Source organism: Actinia tenebrosa, unplaced genomic scaffold, assembly GCF_029948245.1.
Source record: "Actinia tenebrosa isolate PJP-AT-01 unplaced genomic scaffold, QUT_ActTen_1.0 PGA_scaffold1__47_contigs__length_23844297, whole genome shotgun sequence".
NCBI lineage: Eukaryota > Metazoa > Cnidaria > Anthozoa > Actiniaria > Actiniidae > Actinia > Actinia tenebrosa.
Genome location: NW_028292578.1, coordinates 23442472 through 23466707, shown reverse-complemented (window position 1 = coordinate 23466707; position 24236 = coordinate 23442472). Strand labels below are relative to the sequence as shown.

The following is a 24236-nucleotide window of genomic DNA, read 5'->3' as shown; positions in this document are numbered from 1 at the left end:
CACACCAAACCGCAAAGTTTAGTTGCTGCGGCCAATAACGCATGTTAGGACCACTTAACCATTCATGAGATTCCTTAGCGGTGGTATGATTAATGGGGACGTTTTTGAAGATATCTCGCACCTTTAACGAAAAGGAATGGTTGTTAGAGATCCGCATGTTCAACGTTAGGTCCAAGCTTGGATGTTCATTAAACGTAACCGCGGGTATCGGATAAGTACTGGTACCCAGCAATAATTCCTTTGACCAACCTTGTACCGGCTTATGCTGTACAGTAGGCGTGGGATGCTGTATGGTAGGTGTTGGATGCTTCAGCTGACCGTCTATTTGATTAACCAGCGTAGGCTTCAAATCCTCGTTGCTGTACATTCTGGAGCCGTTATAGTAAATCCCATCGGGTCTCCTTTCGAACTTACTAGGGTCTGCATGCGGAAACATCTTCCTAAAGGCCCTCCAGTTCCAGTAATCCCGGTTGTCGTGATGCGGCTGCTCCTGTATATCATTCCCAAAAGCGTCGTACATTAGTATATATAATGGATGTTATACCATCAGCACCTAAGTTGTACCCAGATGTTCCCTATACTACGCCTAACGAACTAAACGCCGAAAACTTTCGTCTGAATAAAGCAAATCTAATCCTGGCTTACTTGGAAGGGCAGACAAAACACTATGAAAAAGTTAGAAAAAAGTACGTCAGAGCCCGGAGTACGCTACATAAGATTTCGATAACTTCAGGGTCCATATCTGTTGTGTTAACGGGCTCCGGCGTTGCTACTTCGCTTACTGGACCGGGAATAATCGTTGGAGTTCCTTTGGCCGGCGTTGGGGCAGCTTGTGGTATCATTTCGGCTGTTGCTACGGGCATTATGAAACAGTTGTCAAGCAAAATATCAAAACACGACACGACAATAGCTCTGTCTAGGGCTAAAGTAAATACGATCACTGACCTTGTCTCAAAGGCTTTGCGTGACAGAAAGATAGACGACGTAGAATTCTCGCTTATCTTAGCCGAAGAGGAAAAGTACGAGAAATTAAAGACGGACATAAGGAATAAAAAAACAGTCGTAAGAGATCTTTCCGAGGAATCTCGCAAAAAGATCTACCAGGAGGCAAAAGAAGAGCTTCAAAGAAAGCTTGCTCAGTAAACATCTGCTTTGAAAAAAGCAAGACAGGATTCTATTTGCATATTGAACGCCGGCTGTCTGGTTCATATGCAAATTAATTTCACAAATCTATTTCACAAATGTGAAACGTTTTCACAAATGTGAAAGAAAATTGTGAAGGTTTTGATTGGCTGAAAACATATGACGTAATCGTTCACTATCTTCTTGGAATCCATCCTAACAGGGGGTGGTTGGGGTCTATCTTGTAAAATATTTCGTAAATTACGTTAGGGTAATAAGGAATATCCTTATCCAGCCGACAAAACATCCACTCGGCTCTGCTCATATCAGAAACCTCGGGAATAGACTTACCGGTAATTTCAGACAAAAGATAGGGAATAGCTTTGTAATATTTCCCTAGTTTTAATTTTTTCAATGTCTTCCGTAGACTTTGTGGGGTTGGCTCTTCTAAATGGTCTATGATTTTCTTCTTTACTTCGTTGTCTAAATATACCGGTCGATAACCTTGGATATGACTCATCCAGTCCCTAAAGTATTTTATTCTTTTGTATGGCGTCTTCTTACGACCTCCGTTGGAATAATATTGTTCCCTGGTAGCACAAGGCACGGCATTACGAATATTTTTACCGCACTCGTAACACTGTGCTGACGTGTCGTCTTCTATTTGCATTTTCTTACCACAACAAATATACTTATTTGGTTTAGTAGGTACAAACTTGGGTTTCAAGCACTTTACACAGAAATCATAAACAAACTCTTTACAATCTTCGCACTCCATATATAGACTAACATATTTGCGCTGTTGCCCCCAACCACACTTGGAGTGGGTTGTTTCCGTAGGTGGATTTTTGACACGGGTCTTGCCCGTGTTGAGATTGCGCTGGAACCCCCATTCCCTATACTACTATTTTTATAAATAATCTAAGTAATATTTCGTGAATCTCCCGGGGGGCGGGGGGGTACTTCCCTATATTCACTATACACGGGTAAGTGCCGCCAAACAGGGTATGGTTTTCAGCGATTCTACTCTGGAACAGGGTATATAAAATCGCGCTCGCTCTGGAACAGGGTTTTCAGCAATCAGCTTGCTCTGGAACAGGGTATGAATTTCAGCGATTTTTACTCTGGAACATAGTCAGGGTTCAGAGGGATCAGCGGCACATCCATACCCTAAACGGGCAAGAGTACACCCCCTCCCCCCTCCCCCGGGGTGAATCTTCACTTTCTATCCTTGAAAAAAACTGAATAAAGACTCACTATATTGGTTTCCTTTGCTTTTTCGATGGAGAGAGGCATGGGAGATACGTTCCATAAAAAGACAACATCTGGGACAACACAGATTCTTTCGTTTTTTGGTCAGCGGGATTCCTGGAAAAAGAATACGGAAAAAAATGTGTTTATAAAGAGTTTTGTTTACATGCGAGAGCTTCTTATCGTATTACAATGCTGCAGTAAGACATTGTGAACCCTCTTTAATGAGAATATCACCACAATGCAACAAGCATTCGCTGTAAAGTACAGCTAAAAATGGCTTCCGGCTTTGCAAGAAAGTTGTGTGGACGAAAACAAGACGAAGAACCTCAAAAAGTAGTAATTCCAGTGAGTATTCTTATAATCCAAGTTATCAACACAGCAAACAGGCCCCATCTTTCTTGTATTTTTTGTTTCTTTTTTCGCGACTTTATGTCTGTTTGCGAATTGCTTTTGCTTAAACTCGTGTCACAGGTGTGGATTGAAGCAGTTTTAAGTTTTGTTTCCTTGTTATTTTAAAGCTTCGTTGAACGATAGTCAATTAGTTAAGTATTAACTATGATTGAACTTAAACTTGTGCTTAAATATATGATTTATAATAAGCTTATGTGTACAGTATTTTATAGGATACTTTTTATCCTATAAACAAATAAGTATGTGGTTGTTGAAGTAGATTTACAGTATATAGAGTGGTTTTAGGTTAATGATATCAGCGAAATCAGACACTAAATAAAGTTATTTGTTTTCCATCCAGCACCGGGCAACGTTCCATTGGTATACTAGCTGTGGTTATGATGAATATTAATTATTAATGTGGGTAATGTGGGGATGTCTCATTCACTAGTAACCTTTTTGGAACACTATGCCAAGCTGACCTCATTGCTGGCACTACTGAGGGAGTCTCTGCACCACCAAGCCCACTTATTTACTTAGCACCAGTCAATGTTTATACAAACAATTGGCATTGTGAAATTAATTTGCCAACAGTTATTACCATAGGTCTTGCGAAGCTGCTTTGTTTTAATGACAATAGCTTACAGCACAGCAACTAAAAATCACTTTTTATTTAAGCGTCTAGTCATTCTAGCGCTTTCGCACTAATTGGGGACACTTTTCACTCACACGCACTACCACTACATTTAATATTCTATGCACACAACGCTCAACTCACATGTTGATTTTTACGGAGGGAGGAAACTGGAGAACCTGGAGAAAACCCTCATAGCATAGGAGAGAACAACAACACCAAAGGGCTCGAACCAGCGACCCGACCCGTTGGACTCACAGCGGTGGAAGACGATGTGTTAGCCGCGAACACCACCCATGCTACCCACTAGTGATATCTTAGGTGGGCGAATATAAATTTGATCTTTATTCCAGCAAGAAACAACAAGAACTATAATCAAAAGTAGCACTAAAGATCAATCAGTTAATCCATCTCACTTTAGCAATAGCCTGGTCTAGGTTTCATGACAGGTTTGAAGGAGGTGGAAATAATGGAGGTTGATAGATTTCCAGCTATAGAGGTTAACTACTGAGAAAACTATATATTAAAAACACAATATTCTATTTAGCAATTCATGCTATTTACAGCATTTATTGGCTATGTCTATTCCTAAACTAACACCTTAGATAATCTTAAGTTGGTTAAAGTCCCGGGGGGGGGGGGGGGGTACTCCGCCAAAATTTAGGTAGGGGTGTTCCGCTGGGATTCTGAAAGGGGTACCCTGTTTATGACAAAAAAAACCCAAATTTGTAGACCCTGTTCATGACAAAAGATATAATTAATTGCACTGAGTTCCCTTTCAATTATCATATCATCTAGCTTATCGTTTTTTTACGACCATAATGACCAGTTTCGGTCAATACGAAAGTAGAATATGACAGGAAACTCAGGAAGAACTTGGGACTTGAGTGAAATTGCATACCCTGTTTATGACAAGAAGCTCGAAAAACCATACCCTGTTCAGCGGATCATCCCTGTATAGTCTATATATGGGAGTAGGGAGTACCCCCCGGGGTTAAAGTGTGCTATGACCACCAAAAGTTCCAGCCATTTCGAGCTAATTTTCACATAGATATTCTGTATTTGATGATTTAACTTTTTACGATGATTCTGGATTGACGTCATTATTTTGTGATTTCTACACTGAATACACGTATTTTGGCAACCAAAAGAGATATCATAAAGAAAGTAAAGGCCTTATTTTAATTTTTTTTAATAAGGGCTTTCAAATCAGGAAGAGATTCACTTGATAGGCACTTAAAATAACATCCAAACAAATTTAATAAAATTTTTCTGGAATTTTTTTCATTAAGTACTTTCTCAAATAGCAATAATTGATAATGGGAGGTCCTTATATAGCACATTTCACATTGTCTCAAAGACCTTTGCATCTGTGTTCAAGTGGAGGATGCAGTGAAGCAGCCGTGCATCTTACAATCATGAGTGAATTGTTAGTGCATTTAAGTGTTATGCCTCCAAATTGGGATAGGCTGTTGAACCGGGAGACAATCACCTACAGCCCTTACATGAATAATTCAATAGGATAGATCTTTTATGTCCCTCATTTTACTGCAGGTTAGGAAGGGTTGAGAGACAGGGCAGGTTACGCTTTAAAGCCCTTATCTTAGAAGACTTGAAGGTCTAACCATTTGCAGATGTAATTACAAAGGCAGTACCTTCTCAGTTATTCTAAGACCCTGAGTGTTGTTCCGGCCAAGGCTTGAACCACAATGCACCACAGGCCGACGCTCTTACCAAATGAGCTGACTGGGTGTGGTGCCAAATTTATTGTGAAAGTCAATGGGGTTCAGGAAAATATCAACCTGTTTTGTCTTTATATTAATTTTGCAACTGCTAATGTAAGGTAAAACAATAGCAATTTCCTTCTTTGGGAAAATGAAATTTCTTGTCAAGCAACAACATTGCAATTTTTCTGCCTGTCTACATTTTTCATGTCTTTTATATTCTAGTTAAGATTTGAAGAAGAAATGAGAGCACAGCAAAAAGCCAGACTTCAACCAGAAACAAGAGTTCAGCGAGAACAGAAGGATGATCTTTTTGATTCAATTAAAAGATGTGACTTAGAGCATATAAAGACGCTGAAAACAAAGTTTTCATTTAAAAATATTAAAGACAATGTAAGTATCGTACATTACTTCAATTTGGTGTGAAATATCTAAACCTTCTTTGCAATGTACCTCAATCATCATGGCCAACGTTCGAATATTCTGGTTGAGGAGCACTATTTATTTTGAGTTGAGGCTCTGGGGAAATAATAGCATAATTGTAAATATTTTTTGTCTTCCTGCTACCTCAACTTGGATTGTTTTGTGCTTGATCACAGAATATCAAAAGTTGACTATTGAAGCTTCTTAATCCCTACTACTAAAGAGAGTGCATGGTCTAGATGAAATCCAGTGCAAACATCTTTTGTTCATCACTGTACCCTCTAATGTACAAATTTTATGAATATACCTTCAAACAGCATATGGGCATATGTTCAAAGCTGTTGTCACAGCTAGGGTAAATGGTCTAATATTGGATGAGGTGGATCCAGGGGTGATAAAATACAGTAGGTGACTAGTCACCCCCCTTTTGCTAAAATTTCTCAGCCCCCCCTTTTTTTTCTCAAATTCCTGATAAAACCTGTATAGCATTATATGATTAACTTGGAATATCCTGGCGGTAATTTTTTGATTTAGTTCTGACGTTTGGATGACCTTTGGTCGTCTTCTTCAGGTTGATCTTCACAACTAATATTCACAACTAGTAGTATATAGTGAAGGACAACCTGAAGAAGATGACCAGAGGTTGTCAAAACATCCGAACTAAATCTAAAAATTACCACCAGGATATATACCCCAAGGTAACAATACACCAAACATAAAAAAAAGCTTCAGAACCTGGTAAGACCTTTGTCCTACAGTCACCCCCCCCCCCCCCCCCTTTGAAATTCCTGGATCTTCCTTGATTGGTTATTTCACGAGAACTCTTTGTTCAAATAAACTTTGAACTCCTCCTTTTCTTGAACCATGTTCCTGGTAAAACCTTTGTCTTATTGTCACCCCCCTCCCCCCTTTTTTTAAATCCCTGGATCTGCCCCTGATTGGTTATTTCACAAGAACTCTTTGTTGAAATGAACTTTGAACTTATTCTTTCCTTAGCATAAAAGAACACCACTCCATGTCTTAGCAGACTCGAAACCAGAACAAAAAGGCAAGGATGGAGTTCTCAAAGAGATTTTTATGGTTTTAAAAGAAGCAGGGTGTGATGTAAATTGTGTTGATCAGGTATGGCGATGAGCTAGTTATTAGATTACAGTACTATTAAGGGTCATTATTTCCAGTCTTGTGTGGAATTTTTTACCAGTTGAATGGCAATAGAAATTTCATGCCTGACGAGTCAAATGTCCAAGTCTAAAATTTGTTCTCAGAGGGATTACCTTCACATAAGTACGTTTATTTTTATACCTTTTCATTGAATTCGGAAATCCTTGTTACCAGGCTTTTGCACTTTTAGAGATGGCGACTCGACAGAAGTGTTTTGCGAGATTTTATTCAAGCAGCATAAGCATTATTTTAATCTGAGCAGCAAAAGGAGTAATTTGTACACCACACATTAACTACTAACAAATTTTTATGTTTGCTATTATTTTTGAGAGTGAGACAATTGATGCTATCGATAGTGAAAGTCAACTATCGCAATAGTTATCAATAACACAATGTTTCCATCGATGCATCGCTATCGTGGCTTTAATATTGCTATTTATCGATATTCCTATGCATCGTTACACCCTTATATAATGTATGTCACATATTTCAAGCTATCATAACACAACTTTTACAACTGCCCTGCTCCTTGCTACTCTAGCTTCATGTCAAACTTTTTTACTTTGCCTTTGAAAACAGAGCAAAGTACATATTATGTATTTATTTTTACTTTATCTCATGATAACATATATTTAAGTTTGACAAGGTTTGCTATAAACTAAGTAATTTTTGTTGTAATTTGTAATTTTTTAGTATGGAAATACACCAGTAAAGTTGGCAGCAGAAAAAGGCTGTATACCAGTTTTAAAGTGTTTGTTGGAAGAAAAAGCTGATGTTACTTTACCAGACGAGGTATTCTGAAAGAATATAATATAATACAGGACATTTGGCGGGCTACACATACTACACTTTCATTCTATCCCTATTCATCCCATCTATCCATTTCCATCAATCCATCCATTCATCCTATCCATCTATCTAATCCCTCCATCCATCATTCCTCCCATCCAAGCCATTCATCCTACACATGGACATCCATGAACCCCATATATTCAGCCCATATAATTCATAATATATTCATCCAATCAATCCATCCATCTCTTCATTCATCCCAACCATTCATCTTATTCACATTCATCCATCCAATATTTCAATATTTATTTTCCATTAATATGTTTTATCTAATTCATACCTTTTCAGTTTAAAGGAGATACTCCAATTATTATTATTATTATTATTATTATTATTATTATTATTACATGTACATCCACGAACCCCATATATTCATCCAATCAATCCATCCATCTCTCCATTCATCCCAACCATTCATCTTATTCATCCATTCATCCATCCAATATTTCAATATTTATTTTCCATTAATATGTTTTATCTAATTCATCCCTTTTTTAGCATAAAGGAGATACTCCAATTCACTGGTCAGCAAAAAATGGGAAGTATGAAGCAACAAACCTATTGATTACACATCAACGTGATTTCATTAATCCTCAAAATAAAGTAAGTGCACTCATTATAACAGTCATGTATTTCCTTAAAATTGGATTCAGGAATTTTAAAGAATTTAATCTGCAGAAACTAAAATTATTAAAATGTTTGATTTTCGATGTTGAAAAAGTGACTGTGAATGATTTTGTGGTAGATAATTATCAGTAGGTCGACGCAGAACAAAATACAAAAAATTCTGTGTACTTGGTAGGTCACTAATGTTGTGCTGTTGGCCAACAACCTATTGACACTGATTCAGGGGTTGTAGTCTTTACTGTTACCTATTAAATGATAGATTTTTGTTACCTAACTCTTAGCTTACTCCACCATGATTAAGGCATAGTTTATGCAATTTAATATATAATGATCAATGAATTTATTTTTCTTTATTGCTAAAAAGTGAAATCTTCATATGCAAAGATCTTACGTGCATCATTGACATCTTCACATGTGAAAATAACACCATTGATAGGAATTCTTAGGAATTGCATTAAATAGTAAAAATCAACTTGTAAAAATCAATAAATTGTATTTCATTAACAATTCTATAATCATTAAACAGAATAATGCATAGCCGGTTGTTGATACAGATTTTATCTTCTCGTGTTGAGAATATCTTACTTGTTCGTTGTGCTCACTTGGAAGATATCACCTCAACACTGGAAGATAAAATCTTTATCTCCCTGCAGCCATGTATTGTCCTCTATATTTGTTGCTTTTCTTTTTAAATTAGATTTTGCTATATTTATGTTTGCTATTTTTTCTTTAAAGGATAAGCAGACACCACTTCATTTAGCGGTTCAAAATGAACATACGAAAATTGTTTATCTTCTTCTCTTTCGTGGTGCTGACAGAAACCTAAAGGATAAAGTGAGTATCAAGCAATCCATTCAGACAGCTCGATTACCCAGTATCTTGACTTTCTCAGTTAAGATTGAAAATAGCTAGGGCATTCTGTGTTAGCTAGGATGCAAACGTGTTCGAGATAAGCGGGATGTATGTGAATGGGACAAGAGTGAAAAACGTCTGCGCATGCTCTGGATCCGTATGCAAATTAGTCAAATCATGTCTAAATTTGACTTTCAAACATGCCTGATAAATTGGGCTTTACAAAATGCCAACACTAAGTGTCCATGCTTGAAACTTAAGGCTAATTCTTTCATACTGTGTTATTTAATACAGTATCGTGGTTTGACAAAAGTATACTCGCGAAATGTTTTGTATACTTGGAGAAAACAAACATTTATTTGCTCTTTCTCTCATTGACTCCGACGAAGGACTAACGTCCGAAACGTCAGTCTATTATCTTTCGTATCTACGGTGATAAAATTATCTACTACAACATTTTTTTCAACTAAAAAACACCGACGCAGTCCAAACTAGTTCCAAAACTAGTCGTTATCTATTTATTTTCTCACTCGAACTCTTCAAAATTCTAAGAAAGTATGCTGAAATGCACGCATGCGCAAACGTTTTTCTCTAGTGTCCGTGAATGGCAATTATGAGATACTGTAAATTACAAGGTTATCAGTTATTATAACTGTTGAGTGTTACCCTTGTTATAAATAAAATCTATTATCATTACCTACTTTCATCATCGTTCTTAATCTATATGTCAAGTCCATGCGATGTCTAATATATTTATGTTTCTGTAATTTTACTGTTATGTTATATCAGGACTCTATTTAAACTAGCCTGGATGTTCCTGTATTTAATATTGACTTAAATCAAAATAAAAAGTAACATAACTCTTACCTGCCCAAAATCCCATATGAGATGTAAGGCATAATGAATAAGAGATGTTCGTATCCCAGCTACACAAGAATGTATAGGGTTGTCAAACATCATGGGCGTCATGTGATTTAGCGTGCGTAGTGTCCTTAATAATCATGGGGTTGGGATTCAGAGGGGGGACAGTTCGTGCAACGAAACCTGCATACGTTTGTTGAGTACTGTTTAATATCTGGAAAGCATGGGTGACGTAGCAGTGTGAGCGCTCGCCTCTCATCAATGCGACCCGAGTTCGAGTCCCCGCCTTCGAGTCCCCGCCTTGTTCGGTGTTGTATATGAGTAGAGTTGTTTGTTGGTTCTCAAAAATCAACTCCTAAATTCCAATTCGATCATGTAACGAGGGCACAGGTTTGTTAGCCACTGGCTATTAAAAAAAAGGACTGGTTTTTTTTTTGTTTTTTTGTTGTTTTTTTTTGTTGACCTGACCTATTTCCCAGTTAAACACAAGTGACAAGTGGGAATCTTATTCTTTGATTGATGAATAAGAAAGCTTTTTTTATTAAAGTTAACAATATCCACTTCCTTTTTTGAGGGACTTTTTAAATAATTGTATTTTTATGTTTTTAGAATGATTTTACTCCATTACGTATTGCTGAAAGAACGAATAACGAGGAAATTGTGGATATACTGAGAAAATCTTTAGAAGAGCTTTATGAGATGGTAATAATTGTTGAATATATAAGTTATGGATATAACTATATTGTCATTATTTACATATTTACATATTGTTCTCATCTTTGCATCATAATTACCGCGATCCAACATCTATTTCACCCCGGCCTGCTCTCAGTCTGACCTCTAGCTCAGCTGGTAGAGCATCGGTAGTACAATTCCGAAGGTCGTGTGTTCGATTCCCAGCGAGGTCGGAAATCAATTTTTCCGAATTTCCCTCGTTCCCATGCACTATAAGTTATCTATATTTCTATATCTTCATGTATTTCATAAGTGCTACGCGGTCCATATATTCTCATCTTTGCGCGATAAAGTTTACATATTTACATTACAATATGTGGAATTTTGACATTTTTGGACAAACCAATTAGTAGTATAGGGGATGGGGGTATCAGCGCAGTCGATACACGGTAAATACCCGCGAGAATTCCTGCCCCGATAATCACCCGTGCGAGAACAGCGCACCCATCCTATATATAGAGTCAGAAGGATCTACGTAGTATATATGGAGTGTGAAGAATGCAAAAGGTATTTTAAGAGAGAGTCCGATCTAAAGAAGCATCTAAAGATGAAAAAGGGAAAATGTATGATCTGTTACGATTGTCCTTGCGGTAAGTCTTTCCTGACCAAGGTTAAGCTGTACTGGCATTGTCAGGATTGTAAGTATTAGTACAGCGCACAAAACCCCATTTTTTCGGCAACCATTTTCGGCAACCTTTCCCGCTGCAGAGGGTGTCAATCTGACCGACACCCCTACAGCAGCCCTAGGGAGGTAGAGGCGAATCACCTCCCCCAGCCGAATCCCATCGTTTTTTGGCGCAAGGAGGAACGAGTCGTGCCCCCGTACTGGGGCGACCGCAGGAGGCAAGGTAGCGGCGAAAAAGCGCACCCTTCTACCAGGGCGGCCACGCAGCTCCTGCAGTGCTCCGCGGTAGCTGCGCCAGGGTGGCCACGCAGCCGTAGAAGGGCCTCGATTTGAGGCACTATAGTAGCCCAAAACCTTCGCGCCCCATATATATCATGGAGCAACCAAAGAGCATTTTGGCAACTTTGCAGGAGATGGGAATACGAGCGAAGAGTAGGGTGCTAGCACACATACTTTTGGAGAATGCGTACGAAGACAATCTATTGCTGAACATAGCAAGGTGCGACTACCTTCGAGGAAATCTAGGTTCTAAGTCCTTGCAACCCTTGCTTGGTCTTCCAGCATTCGTAGACGACATATTTGTGTATGGATACTTGCTAGAGGAAGATCTATTCCAAATGGGTGGGAAACACCTGTGTAGGAATGCAAAAGGAATTGTATCTAGGATATCCACAGCTGCTACGGAAACCTTTGGAAGATTTCTACCAACAGCCATAGTGCATACGGTGCGAAAGATCGGACAAATACAGCAGACAGTTGGGGAAATAGAAAAAAGGATAAAATGGAAAACCAGAGACACATGGAAAAGCATACACCAAGAAGAATCCGCAGGTATCTTCGTAGCCAAAGTAGATACCTCCGAGATTTCCCTGGAAGACGTAGATAGAAAGGCTGGGAAGTTTGCTAGGCTTCTGGCTCCGCACGGCTATGGGATATACTCCGTAGACTACACCCAAGACTTCTCTGGAACTCTGGATAGGGATGCACTAGTAGAGCACTTGCTAGATATGGGATTCCAAAAGGAACATAGAGGAGGTCCTAGAGAAGGAACCATACTAGACAACACGCATAGCGTCGGAGAGCATGTCTGCACATGGATTTGCGATGGAGTACGAACAAAGGTATACAACAAAATAGTTTCGAATTTCGAAGCTGGAGAGGTGAAAAATCCCATGGGTGGCAAGCTTGCAGAATACGTAGATTGCCCCAACGAGCATCTGCGTAGGACATTTCTGCATCCAGATGTCCAAGAAAGAGGCTGCACTAGGATAGAAGTCTCTGTGTATGGCAGGGAGTTTTCTACAGAGCACACCAATAGAATATCCCAGACTCTAGAACTCCTAGGGGAAGTATTCGTAGTGCAGCCACCCAAAAACCTGTGGAAGAACCTCTCTTCGCATTTGGATAGATGTCTATTGGTTGCTTGTGGGGAAACAAGGGAGATCTTCCTTGCATGGTATTGCCACACAAGCACTAGGCGCATAGTAGGGGTTCGAGTGCGAGCGGGAGAAAAATGGGAAGAGTCCATACTTTGGACCATGGCAGAGTTTGGGTTCCGAAGATGCCCAATATTTCGAATAGACATAGTATCCTTGGATCCGATATGCGTCCTACCGCTACGATGCTACACCAAGGACGCCCCCACAGTGCTAGCAGAGTCTACGATGCCTACCAGGGTACATAGCAATGCCCCACGCATAGAAGATTTCCTACCTAGCACAGAGCATGTGGAGTGGGTTTGGAGAAAGAAAAAAGCGCATTCGATTGGTGTGGAAAAGAGTGCCTACGAAATCTTCGAAATACAGTCCAATAGAGAGATATCCTTTCTATCCAGGCGGAAAAGAGAAAAGCGCCTACTAGATATCGAGGACGCTTTGGATGGAGAAGGATGGATAGAGGAGACGAGGGCCTTCCACGAGGAGCTACTAGAGAGGAGAGAAAAGCTGCGAGAGAAGAGGAAAGAGGAAAGGAAAGTGGTGCGAAAAGAAATGGAGAAGCATTTGGAGATAGCAAAGGCATTCCACAAACGAGAGAATTTCCTATGCATTTTCTTCTTGGAGGGGACTGCACATAGGATAGAAAGAATTCCGCCGGGGAAGTACAGGATATTGGGATACAAAAAAACCCAGGGGCATCTGTTCTTGGTGGAGAGCTAGAGGGCATAGGGTAGCCCTATCTGGAAAGAAAAGATATGTGATATGGGCTACGGAAGAAGTGCTGGACATTGTGGATAGAGGCAACTTTCGAGACGAATGCGCAATTCCCTGAGAAGAAATATCCATAGAGCTATCGCTTCGGAGTCCTTGCAAAAGTACATGGAGTTTCGAAATAGGATTCCACCACAAAAGGCGAAACCCCAGGACCTACAAATGGTAGACCCATCACCAAACAAAGAATGCATACAAACCTTGCATATGGCAGAAGGCGAATACCAATGCTGGAGCTATGCAAAAACGGAATACCGCAAAAAGAAAAGAACAATACTCTTCCTAGAGGAAAAATGCGACCAGTGCGTATTGGAGGGTTGCGAGAAAGAACATACAACAACTCCAGTTTGGGGGCACTTCCTAGAGGAGAAGTTGGAAAAAATAGATTGGGAAGGATCTTCCCCGCCACTGTATTGCAGAATTGGTAGGGAGAAGACCACCAAATCGAAGAAGAAGGATAGGATAGCACATATCTCTATTCGATCTCCGGAATCCTAGACTTCGACTTGGTTTCCTCCTTCGGTGGCGTGTAGTAGCATACCCTAGGAGGCTCCTTTGGCTGCAGCCATGCAAGCCCGCCCACTACTAGAGCTGCAATACCCAACAGGATAGAGCTGGCCATTTGCCAGTCTATTTTTTCCGCTACGTCCTCTATTTCGTCGGACAAATCTTCCATGTCTTCCTCTGCAAGTACTTGGTCTAGCCGGGCTAGCAATTCCGCCCTCGTGCTTCGTAGTTCTTCTTTGGTCTCCCGGAGATCGTCCAACACGATAGCGAAGGACTCCTGTACCTCCTGGAAATGCTTTTGGATATCTGCAATAGACAGCTGCGGTGGAATGGCGACCTCCAAACCATTGTCCTTTTCCAGCCTGCGTATTTTGGGGATACCTACGAGGTATTTCTTAGCCGCCTTCTGCAGGCCCATGCCATTCTTGCGGTCTTCCAACATCTCGGCTATCTCGTCCTCGGACATATCTTTTGGTGTTGCCATATATATCTAGAAAGATGGTTTGGCTATAAATATAGATGTATTTGTACATAGCTACGGGCATGGTCGCATACATGCTTGGAAAGGACAGAACCATACCCATCCTCTTGGACGTATTGGAAGGCTTCTACAGAGCGCAGAACATTCGCATACCAGGCTACGTAGCCACCCTGGCGCAGCTGCCTCGGCATAGATAGGGAAGACCCTTCTACGGCACTGTTTCGGTGTAACCTTGCCTCCTGCGGGACAAGGGAGGCGACTCGCCGCCATTCTACGGCTGCAGGACGCAGCTGCCGCGGTATAGATAGGGAAACCCTGTTTCGAGGCTACCTCCGTTCCTCCCTAGGGATGCTGTAGGGGTGTCGGTCAGATTGACACCCTCTGCAGCGGGAAAGGTTGCCGAAAATGGTTGCCGAAAAAATGGGGTTTTGTGCGCTGTACTAACCGGTGGGGTAAGACACCTAACACATATTCTGAACAAACTCCTTACATTCTTCACACTCCATATATACTACTTAGATCCTTCTCACCTAATATATAGTGGATGGGTGCGTTGTTATGGCGCGGGTAATCATCGTATCGACTGCGCTGATACCCCCATCCCCTATACTACTCCAATTGCATACCTAGATTCAAAGCCAACTGGACTTGATTGTTTGTTTACTCAATCAATCAATCAATCAATCAATCTTAATACCAAATTTGCAAAATTACATTTACTAAAACTACAAGAATACAGAAAATTGGTACAAGCCAGCTGTAACAGCTGGCAAATTGTAAGATTACATTATATTTTTTGGTCAATAGAAATATATATAAGTCAAAAAGAAGAGGAAAAGAAAGAAAAGGGACAAAAAGTGGCCTAATATATGTGTCGATGTATAATATTTCTATTTACAAATGGTGAAACAGCAAATATTACATCTCAAAAAATGTATTAAAATATATCATTATATAACGTATTATATAGTATTATAACGTTTATCGTAGTTAAGTGTTTTATATTAAAATGTAATTCTAATTTTCCTTTCATGTGAAGCAGACTAAAGTTGGCCAAGGGGAGCATGTCGAACCTGACTCAGGTAGGTGTATCACTTGTCTTGCTAGATTACTAAATACAGGGTTCTTATTTTTCCTTACCACTTCCCTTTCACCCATTCACTTATCGAATGGACTACTTCGATGATATGGCGGCCATCTTGGTTTGCAAGGCATAATGTGGTGTCCAGGAGGCAAATAAAACTTCGTTACAGTACTGATTGACGTCGATTCAATAAACCCCTTTTACCCATAAAAGAAAGACAAACAAACGAAACTATATAATTATTTTCCTTCATTTTCGTTTGGTTTTGCCCCCTGGCAAGATGGCCGCCGTATAAAAGCCTGAATATTTGAGCTACTAAGTGTGCTAAATTCAGAAATATCTGAGTATTTTTGAAGCGATACGAGCGAGTTTTAAAAAATCACTTGCAACTATGTTGGAGTCACTTTAAATGCAGTGCAGGCAGTAGAGGCGTTATTAAATATACAAAACTTTTGTGGTACTGTAAAACACCTTGTACAAAACAACATTGTCTTACTCAAGGTTTACAGGAAGGTTATTGCTATTTAGTTTTTTCATAGTAATCAGTGTTCAGCAGGCCCTTTGCAGCTCAGTAATCACGTGCTGATTAATTCACTGAGAGCAAATGAATGAACATCTTGATTCCCATGGGTGAAATATACTGGAGAGCAAACAAACTTTCTACAACCTGTTTAGAGAGATCGTAATAAAACTGCATTTCGTAACACACTGGATATACATCGTTTCCTTCAGTTCTTTACACGTACCTAAGAAGAATCATCAATTTGAAATAAAAGCAAAAATTTTGCTCTCCAGTACAGACTTGTAAGTGACCGTTAACTGCAAAGGGCCTATTCACAAAATGATGACAAACTCAAATGCCTCCTTTGACATCACACACATTAACATATTGGAAGTATAAACATCTATCTCCAAGATGCATTACTCAAATCATATAAACATATTTTACCATTCAACTATTCACTTCACGTAGAATCAATACTGAAAATATTGAGTTAGGGGTGAGGGGCACTTTAATAGGTCCTAACCTACAAAATGTTTTTTTTTGTATACAGGCGTATGTGCAATGGTATCTATACCGTGGACAAGACTACAAGCAGGTATAAAGTTAAAACAGTTGAATTTACTCTTGTCACGAATCACTGAGCATTTTCCACGAAGCCTCACATTGAAACCTTTGTGCGTAACAAGCGAAGCATATCTCGGAGGTGGGGACAGAGATTACCAAAGCAACATCCCTCGTTATTCCCGCTTTACAAGCAGGTACTAGTACTAGGGTAAGCCCCCCTTCAGCAGAAAAACAAAAACAAAACAAAAAAAAATGAAGAATTAGATGCTTTTTTTTATTGTTTTCCGTTGTGTTGACGGAAGAAACTCAATTGAAACTCCTTGCCGCCAGTTAGGGTCAATAGATATCTCGGCTTTACAAGGAAAAAATATAGGCAGGGTATCCCAAGCCTGGAGTAACTTTACGATAGGAATGTACTAAACAAACAAAACTTCAAATCACAAGATATTAGCGGTTTTGAAGAGAAACTTAAGACATTCTTATTTAATTCGTAAGTTAGGTCTTTCTGGCGTTAGAACAATAGTGACTGGTCGCTTACGAGAACTGCTGTCATAAGCGTCCACGCGTTAGAACAACAGTGACTGGTCGCTTACGAGAACTGCTGTCATAAGCGACCACGCGTTAGAACAACAGTGACTGGTCGCTTACGAGAACTGCTGTCATAAGCGACCACGCGTTAGAACAATAGTGACTGGTCGCTTACGAGAACTGCTGTCATAAGCGACCACGCGTTAGAACAATAGTGACTGGTCGCTTACGAGAACTGCTGTCATAAGCGACCACGCGTTAGAACAATAGTGACTGGTCGCTTACGAGAACTGCTGTCATAAGCGACCACGCGTTAGAACAATAGTGACTGGTCCCTTACGAGAACTGCTGTCATAAGCGACCACGCGTTAGAACAATAGTGACTGGTCGCTTACGAGAACTGCTGTCATAAGCGACCACGCGATAGGACAATAGTGACTGGTCCCTTACGAGAACTGCTGTCATAAGCGACCACGCGTTACAACGATAGTGACTGGTCGCTTACGAGAACTGCTGTCATAAGCGACCACGCGTTAGAACAATAGTGACTGGTCGCTTACGAGAACTGCTGTCATAAGCGACCACGCGATACAACGATAGTGACTGGTCGCTTACGAGAACTGCTGTCATAAGCGACCACGCGTTAGAACAACAGTGACTGGTCGCTTACGAGAACTGCTGTCATAAGCGACCACGCGTTAGAACAATAGTGACTGGTCGCCTACGAGAACTGCTGTCATAAGCGACCACGCGTTAGAACAATAGTGACTGGTCGCTTACGGGAGCTTTTAGTGCCAAGTGCAGGTCAGCTACGAAAATTACCAATACTCTTAACGAAATAAAGTAATGTAAACACGCCGGAAGTTTTATATCCTTTACAGTACTGTCTTTAAATAAAGTGTTGAGTGATACAACAATAATGCGGAACTCCATCGGTGGTCGCTTACGAGAGCTTAAAAACAAAGGGAAATCACACTTGGTAATTTCTGAAAGTGGTTGCGGTCGATTACGGGAGTGGTCCTTTACGAGAACTTCGTATTCCAAAGTTTGAATGGGGATGCACACGTGCTTTCAAAATCGCGGTCATAACTAGAGCTGCTCGCTTACGAGAGTGGTCGCAAGGAGAGCTTCGACTGTACTTGAATTTTACTCGAAGATTTTTGCCTTTACTTTTCACTAATTTTAAATTATTTTTTACTGGTCAAATATTTAAAAGCTCTCTAATATCTTGCATCCTTTTTCTTTCATTATCTCTAGCCAATGTCACTTATAATATCAACGTTGGTGAAGGTGCAGTGGCTTCTATTGGTCCAAATTCCTCTGTGAACTTGAGGTATTATATTAAAAGAAGAGATAACTAGCTAAAAACTAGTGTGAGCTGCGTCGGTGAAGAAATAGAAAACGCGAGCGCGTGCTGTGTGCTGTGTGCAGTCATAAAGCGCGCGAGTGTTCTGCCAATCCCCAAGTGCTTTATAACGGCACACAGCACAGCACAGCAAGCAAGTTTTTTTTATTTCTTTTATGAAGTACAAATTACAATAACCGTTATTTTAGATAGGAATGATGCAACGGAAAATGCACGCGCGTGCAATGTGCTCTCATAAAGCACGCGCTCCACTTGAAAAACTATTGAATTTTACGATTTTAGCGAAACTCTCTAAAAACTCCTTGAATTTTATGCTTTGGTCGTTATTTGCATGGTCTGAAAACGATCTAGTCATCCGAAGTTTTTTGACCTACAACTATAAGACGTACTGGAAACGACTCGGAAAGTCGGCCATGTTCAGACACCGTGTAAAACCATGGCTTAGTTAGCTGAACATGTTACTTGAAAAAATATTTTTGGGTCCTTGAGTACTCATTGAGTAGTCCTTGAATTTGAAGTGGATACTTCAGCAAGGATCCTGTGGGAATCAAGAGTGGTGTTGTGGTATCGTGTGCTCTCTTGACTTAGATAAGCGCATGGTCTGTTTTAGATCGTTTTTAAGATCTCTGAATTGATTCGAGGGTTTTTTCTAACTTCTCCAGCTTATCTCCCTCCGCAAAAAAAGCTAAATCCTAGTATTTTTAAAATCTGTGAGGTGCACATTCTTTGTATGTGCAATTTACGTTTTCATCGTTATGAAGAGAGCTAAAAACTACATGTAGTGTGAGCTGCGTCCGAAACGTCAGTAAGCTTTTTCATCTTTTCACGGTGTATATTTACCCTTTTATCATTACTTTTTCGTTATTATTTTTATTATTATCATCACTATGCTCTTAACTATCCGTCATCATCACTATTGCCATCATCGTTATCGTTATCTCATCATTCTCACATTAGTTTTCGTCATCATCTTTATGAAAATTTGATTACAAATTATCCTTAACACTTCTAGCCACGAACAAAACTTGTCCCAGCACGCAACTTTGACTTCTCCATCACATCTTGGTCCAGGCCAGCAATTAGTTTCTCCAACATCATCACCCTTAACAGCAGGGAGTCCTACCGGCTTTTCTCCTACCGCTGCGATCCAGCAACCACTCCATCATGCATCATCATCCTCATCAGCAGGGAGCCCTACCGCCTCTTCTCCTGCGACCCAGTAATCACTCCATCATGAATTATCACCCTCAACAGCAGCGTGTCCTAACGCCTATACTACTGTACCTGTGTTTCCAACGGCACCTCTTTCTCCATTATCAATGGACACTCCATCGCCTTCACCATCTGCCCCTCCAGAGCCGGAAGACGGTGTATAGAAAGACAACTAGCAAGTCATAGAACATTGCGGGAAGGTTCAAAATGGAATTAATGCTATCAAGCAACCGTGGTAAGCCCTTGTCACAGTACGGTAGACTAGAGAAAAATACATTGTTATGTTGTTCCCAAACAGGGTGGTATCATTTGCGGATCCAGGGGAGGATCGGGGAGTGCGGACCCCCCTGTCATACCTATGGTTCAATAGATCTTTTTACTGATACGGCGGCCATCTTGAATTATGGGATGCCGAGGGGACAAAAACGTAGAAAATTTATAAAGCATAGAGTGGCGGACGTTTTCAAATAATTTGAAGTCTTGGTGTTTTGAATATTGTTCGACTACCAGCAAATTCAATTCCTTTTTAGAACAGCAAGTTATATAAAAAGACATCCTGACAGCTGTGCAGTGTATATATTTTCCAATAATTGCCCCCTCGGCATCCTATAATGCCTTAATTAAAACCATAGAATTCAAGATGGCCGCCGTATCGGTAAAATGGCCCATTATTTGTTTTATCCTGAGATTTAGTTTTATAACAGGTTTGAAGTAAATTTTGTATGAAGCATTCACTTGGGCCCCCTCAACGTTTGCAGGGCCCCCTCTCCCCCCTCCCACTCAAAAATTCCTTGGATCCGCCCTTGGGTATGATAGTACCCGGTCCTACGGGTTGGTGTCTTAGTAGTTGTTCGTAAATAAGGTAATACGGTAAATGTCTTGTGTCAGTATGACATGACTAAGAAACCGTCTGCGCATGCTCGGTACGCAAATTAGTCGAAAACGTCTTCGCGCTTTCGTAAAATGAAGGTATAAAATCTATCGTAGATAATTTTCAATCGGCCTTCAAAACCTAATTTAAAATCAAATTGCAATATGATATATATGGTACTGTCATAATATTTACACCTATTTCGAACAAGGCGTCGGAGCCAAAGGAGCCTGAGAAAGTATAGTTTATTCTAAGACCGAAAGGAATTATGGGTATACAACAATAATATGATCAAGACCTTTGAAATACTATCTTCGACTTCAAACAAGCGACGGTGCAAAGCCTCTATTGCTTTTAGCTTTGACAACTTTTTGAGTCGAAATAGGTGTAATTACGCTACCCAGACGACTAACAAACAGGTGTTTAGGTATTTAATACCTAGTAGGGGACTTAGTGTCCTATTGTATTCTTCACGCAAATCTTTAAAGTGCTACTATGACTAAAATCGCTCAAACTTGGATTCAGCTGAAACTTCCTAAGAATACTCTTTAACGGTCCAATAATCACTGTATGAAGTGTTTTCTCGATATTCAGAACGAAAGTATGATATTTTTACGATTATTTTTTGGAGTCTGTGACGTCATACACTCAACATCGAACATCGCTCCACACATTTCTTTGTAGTTTATGATCAAAATATCAGTAGTAAAGGGAGAAAGAAATACCCAAACACCCCAAAATATAAATTATAGTCACAAGTAATGTGAAAAAAGCACATTAGCCACCCTTTGGGCTTTATAGGAATAAAATAAATTAAGGATTTATATACAAAGAAATATATGTAGCAATGTTTGATGTTGAGTGTATGACGTCACAGACTCCAAAAAAATAATCGTAAAAATATCATACTTTCGTCCTGAATATCGAGAAAACACTTCATACAGTGATTATTGGACCTTTAAAGAGTATTCTTAGAAAGTTTCAGCTGAATCCAAGTTTGAAGAAGATTTTCGTCATAGTAGCACTTTGATAAATTAAAAACAACATATATAACTTATAATTCTCGACTTTCACATCCCCATAATCCTTTGCGTCTTTGGGGGGTAACCAGAGGGTAAAAATCCACTTATTTTGCTGAAGGCTGATCAGACAATGTTGACAATACCTCGTTTGGTATCCAAAGATAAAATGAAGAAGTAGAAAACAGAAAAAGATAGAAGCTTGAAGACGTTTAAGGTAAATTTTAAACATTTTTTCGTAAGTCAATACATTTTCTGTAAGACCAAAACTCTTGATGATCTGTACACGCAAAAATAACTTGGAATAAACTGATAATCAGTATTGTACAGATAAAAGCAGGTATAGTATAAATTCAATTAAGAACCTTTCAATTTGGGACAGTTTTTTGATTGGTTACCTCCCAAAAAGCGCAAGGCATTAAGGGGATGTGAAAGTAGAGAATACTCCAGTTTCGAGTTCCCTGTTGCCTAGGGCTAGTCTCGATTTTATATTCCATCGTTATTTAGTATAGTCACTTATTTAGTTTTATGATATTTTGTCTTATTTATTTGCTTAAGGTGGTAGTTTTTGTGCACGAGCAATCCCAGAACAAGAAATTGAAGAAGTTTAATTTTGATGACCTCGCGAAAATATCGCTCGCACGCGTAATCTTTTTTTCTGAAATAACTCAATAACTAGACGGTAAGATGTTAAAATTTTATATTCTTCTTCTATTGTCAAAATATTTAGAAATTCGGTACTATGGAAGTAATTTCATTCGGCTAATTCAAAATTTCAGATTATTTGAAATTCTGTAGAACCGAATCCTTTGGCATTGTGCCAAATGAAAGGTGAGGTAACTTACTTTCATTAGAAAAAGTTTTTAAAAAATTCACCGGGAAAAACGTGAGTTTTTAATTATTTAATGAAAATAACAGCCTTCATTATAGCTGACGTAGTGTTACTGTGGTAACCTTATATGTGATCAGCTCGACATCATGACATCATCACCACACTACCGCCATCATTGACCATCATCATGACATCATCATCATCATCATCATTAACCATCATCATGACATCATCATCACCACACTACCACCATCATTGACCATCATCATGACATCATCATCATCATCATGACATCATCACCATCATTGATCATCATCATCAATAGCAACACTGAAAAATACATCTTTTATATAATCAATGTGATATTATTAGGTATCTGGAAAAAAAAAAGTTTTTTACGTGCTCTGTTTAGTAATACAGCACACAGAAAGTGCTTATCAAAAGCATAGAAGCATAGGCGAATAGCATGAAGCATAGGCAATGCTACAGTTTCGAGTTCTCTGTTGCTCAGGGTTAGCCTCGATTTTGTGCAGAATATTCACATGCTCCAGTAAAGGAAGGTCTGTGCAATGTCAAAGTGTTTGTTTTGTTGAAGTTGTGCATCTTTTACTTTACCGTTGATATTTGTGAATATTTAGACACTGAAGTGAGGCTTACCCTGAGTAAATGAGTCTGTGATCAAGGAACACAGCGGTAATTTAGAACTCGAAACAAGTCTATTACTGTACTGGGCACTGCATTGCAGAGCTGAACCTTTCTCTGATTTTGATAAACATGGTGCATTCTGGTCTAGCATGGGTTAAAAACAACACCATATAAGGCATCGTGAATAAAAATGTTTGTACCGAAGCTAGACCGCAATGCACCGTTTTCGCTATCTTAGAAATAAAAAAATGGCGTAACGGTAGTACTCTCCCCTCCCCTCTGTGGTCTTGGGTTCGATTCCAGGACTCGGCATCACGTGATCAGAGTCAGGATGATCACACCCTGATTTCAGTTAGTTAGCCGTGTCGTTACTTTAATCAGCCCTTAGGTTTTATCACCAGCTGTTCTGAAATAGTGACGTAGAAATGACGTCACTGCAAAACTGAGGTGTCGTGAAGCCTGTGAAAAGTTAACGAAAAGTTGGCGAGCGTAAAACAAAAAGCTGTCCGCCATTGCAATAAAAATATATAAACTCGTTAGTTATTGTGTTAGTGTGTATCGACCTCTCATTGGCAACGTTTTTTTTTTTCTTCATATGGTGACCTGGAAATCCATAATTTCAATAGGACAAGTGACACTTCAGTTTTGCATATTTCTTGGCTCTGATTGGCTAATGATTTTCTCTCAGATCAGCTGGCAGAGATCCATAACATTTGAAGGATTTGAAGTAATTTCAAAATAATGCATACTTTGAGGGTTATAAAAAGAAAAAGGCTTTCAGAAAAAACTGTTCTATCCGCTTCAATATATAAAACACAGGAAAATATGAAAAAAGTTGCAGTTTTTGACTTGTTTTGCAAGTCGAAAGATGATGTCGGCACTGTTGATGGGAGCTGAGTCTGAACGAATCAGAGCTCGAGAAATGAGTGACGTCATTTTTAGACTGTTAACGTTGACAGTATAAACAAATTAGATTAGATAGTACTAAACAACTTGTATGACAAGACAATATAATTAAATAAAGTGTATTACGTTAAATGATTGAGATGTTAATAAATTATCCGAGTGGGGATGGGGTGGAGACCAGTACCGGGTGTGGCAAATCAATCCAAATGTCTCCAAAACTGAACAAGTTTTACTATGGAAATCAGTAGA

At 39.5% G+C, this 24236-nt stretch overlaps 1 protein-coding gene across 4 annotated transcripts; it reads left to right on the top strand.

Annotated features, from left to right (window-relative positions):
- Positions 1-2390: 2390 nt before the first annotated feature.
- LOC116300081 (uncharacterized) lies at positions 2391-24119 on the top strand. Of its 4 annotated transcripts, none has more exons than XR_016120255.1 (12): positions 2392-2721; positions 5350-5517; positions 6544-6669; positions 7402-7500; positions 8059-8163; positions 8923-9021; positions 10510-10602; positions 15495-15537; positions 16595-16639; positions 18394-18469; positions 19515-19949; positions 21769-24119. XR_016120255.1 is itself a non-coding variant. In XM_031708844.2 (11 exons), exons 1-11 carry the CDS (start codon positions 2650-2652, stop codon positions 19723-19725), a joined length of 1134 nt encoding a protein of 377 aa, XP_031564704.2. In that variant the 5' UTR covers positions 2391-2649; the 3' UTR covers positions 19726-24119. The 4 variants fall into 4 exon arrangements, 2 of the variants coding, with proteins under 2 accessions (XP_031564704.2, XP_031564703.2); XR_016120254.1 differs by having other exon boundaries at positions 19515-21821; positions 22163-24119; XM_031708844.2 differs by having other exon boundaries at positions 2391-2721; positions 15498-15537; positions 19515-24119.
- Positions 24120-24236: the final 117 nt, after the last annotated feature.

What these genes read in the sequence shown, in the direction of transcription:
- LOC116300081 (XM_031708843.2), top strand. Translation starts at nt 2,650, where the DNA reads ATGGCTTCCGGCTTTGCAAGAAAGTTGTGTGGACGAAAACAAGACGAA. An exon ending in ATGTTACTTTACCAGACGAG is followed by an intron (nt 7,501 to 8,058) that starts GTATTCTGAAAG and finishes TCCCTTTTTTAG; the next exon opens with CATAAAGGAGATACTCCAAT. An exon ending in AATTCCTCTGTGAACTTGAG is followed by an intron (nt 18,470 to 19,514) that starts GTATTATATTAA and finishes TAACACTTCTAG; the next exon opens with CCACGAACAAAACTTGTCCC.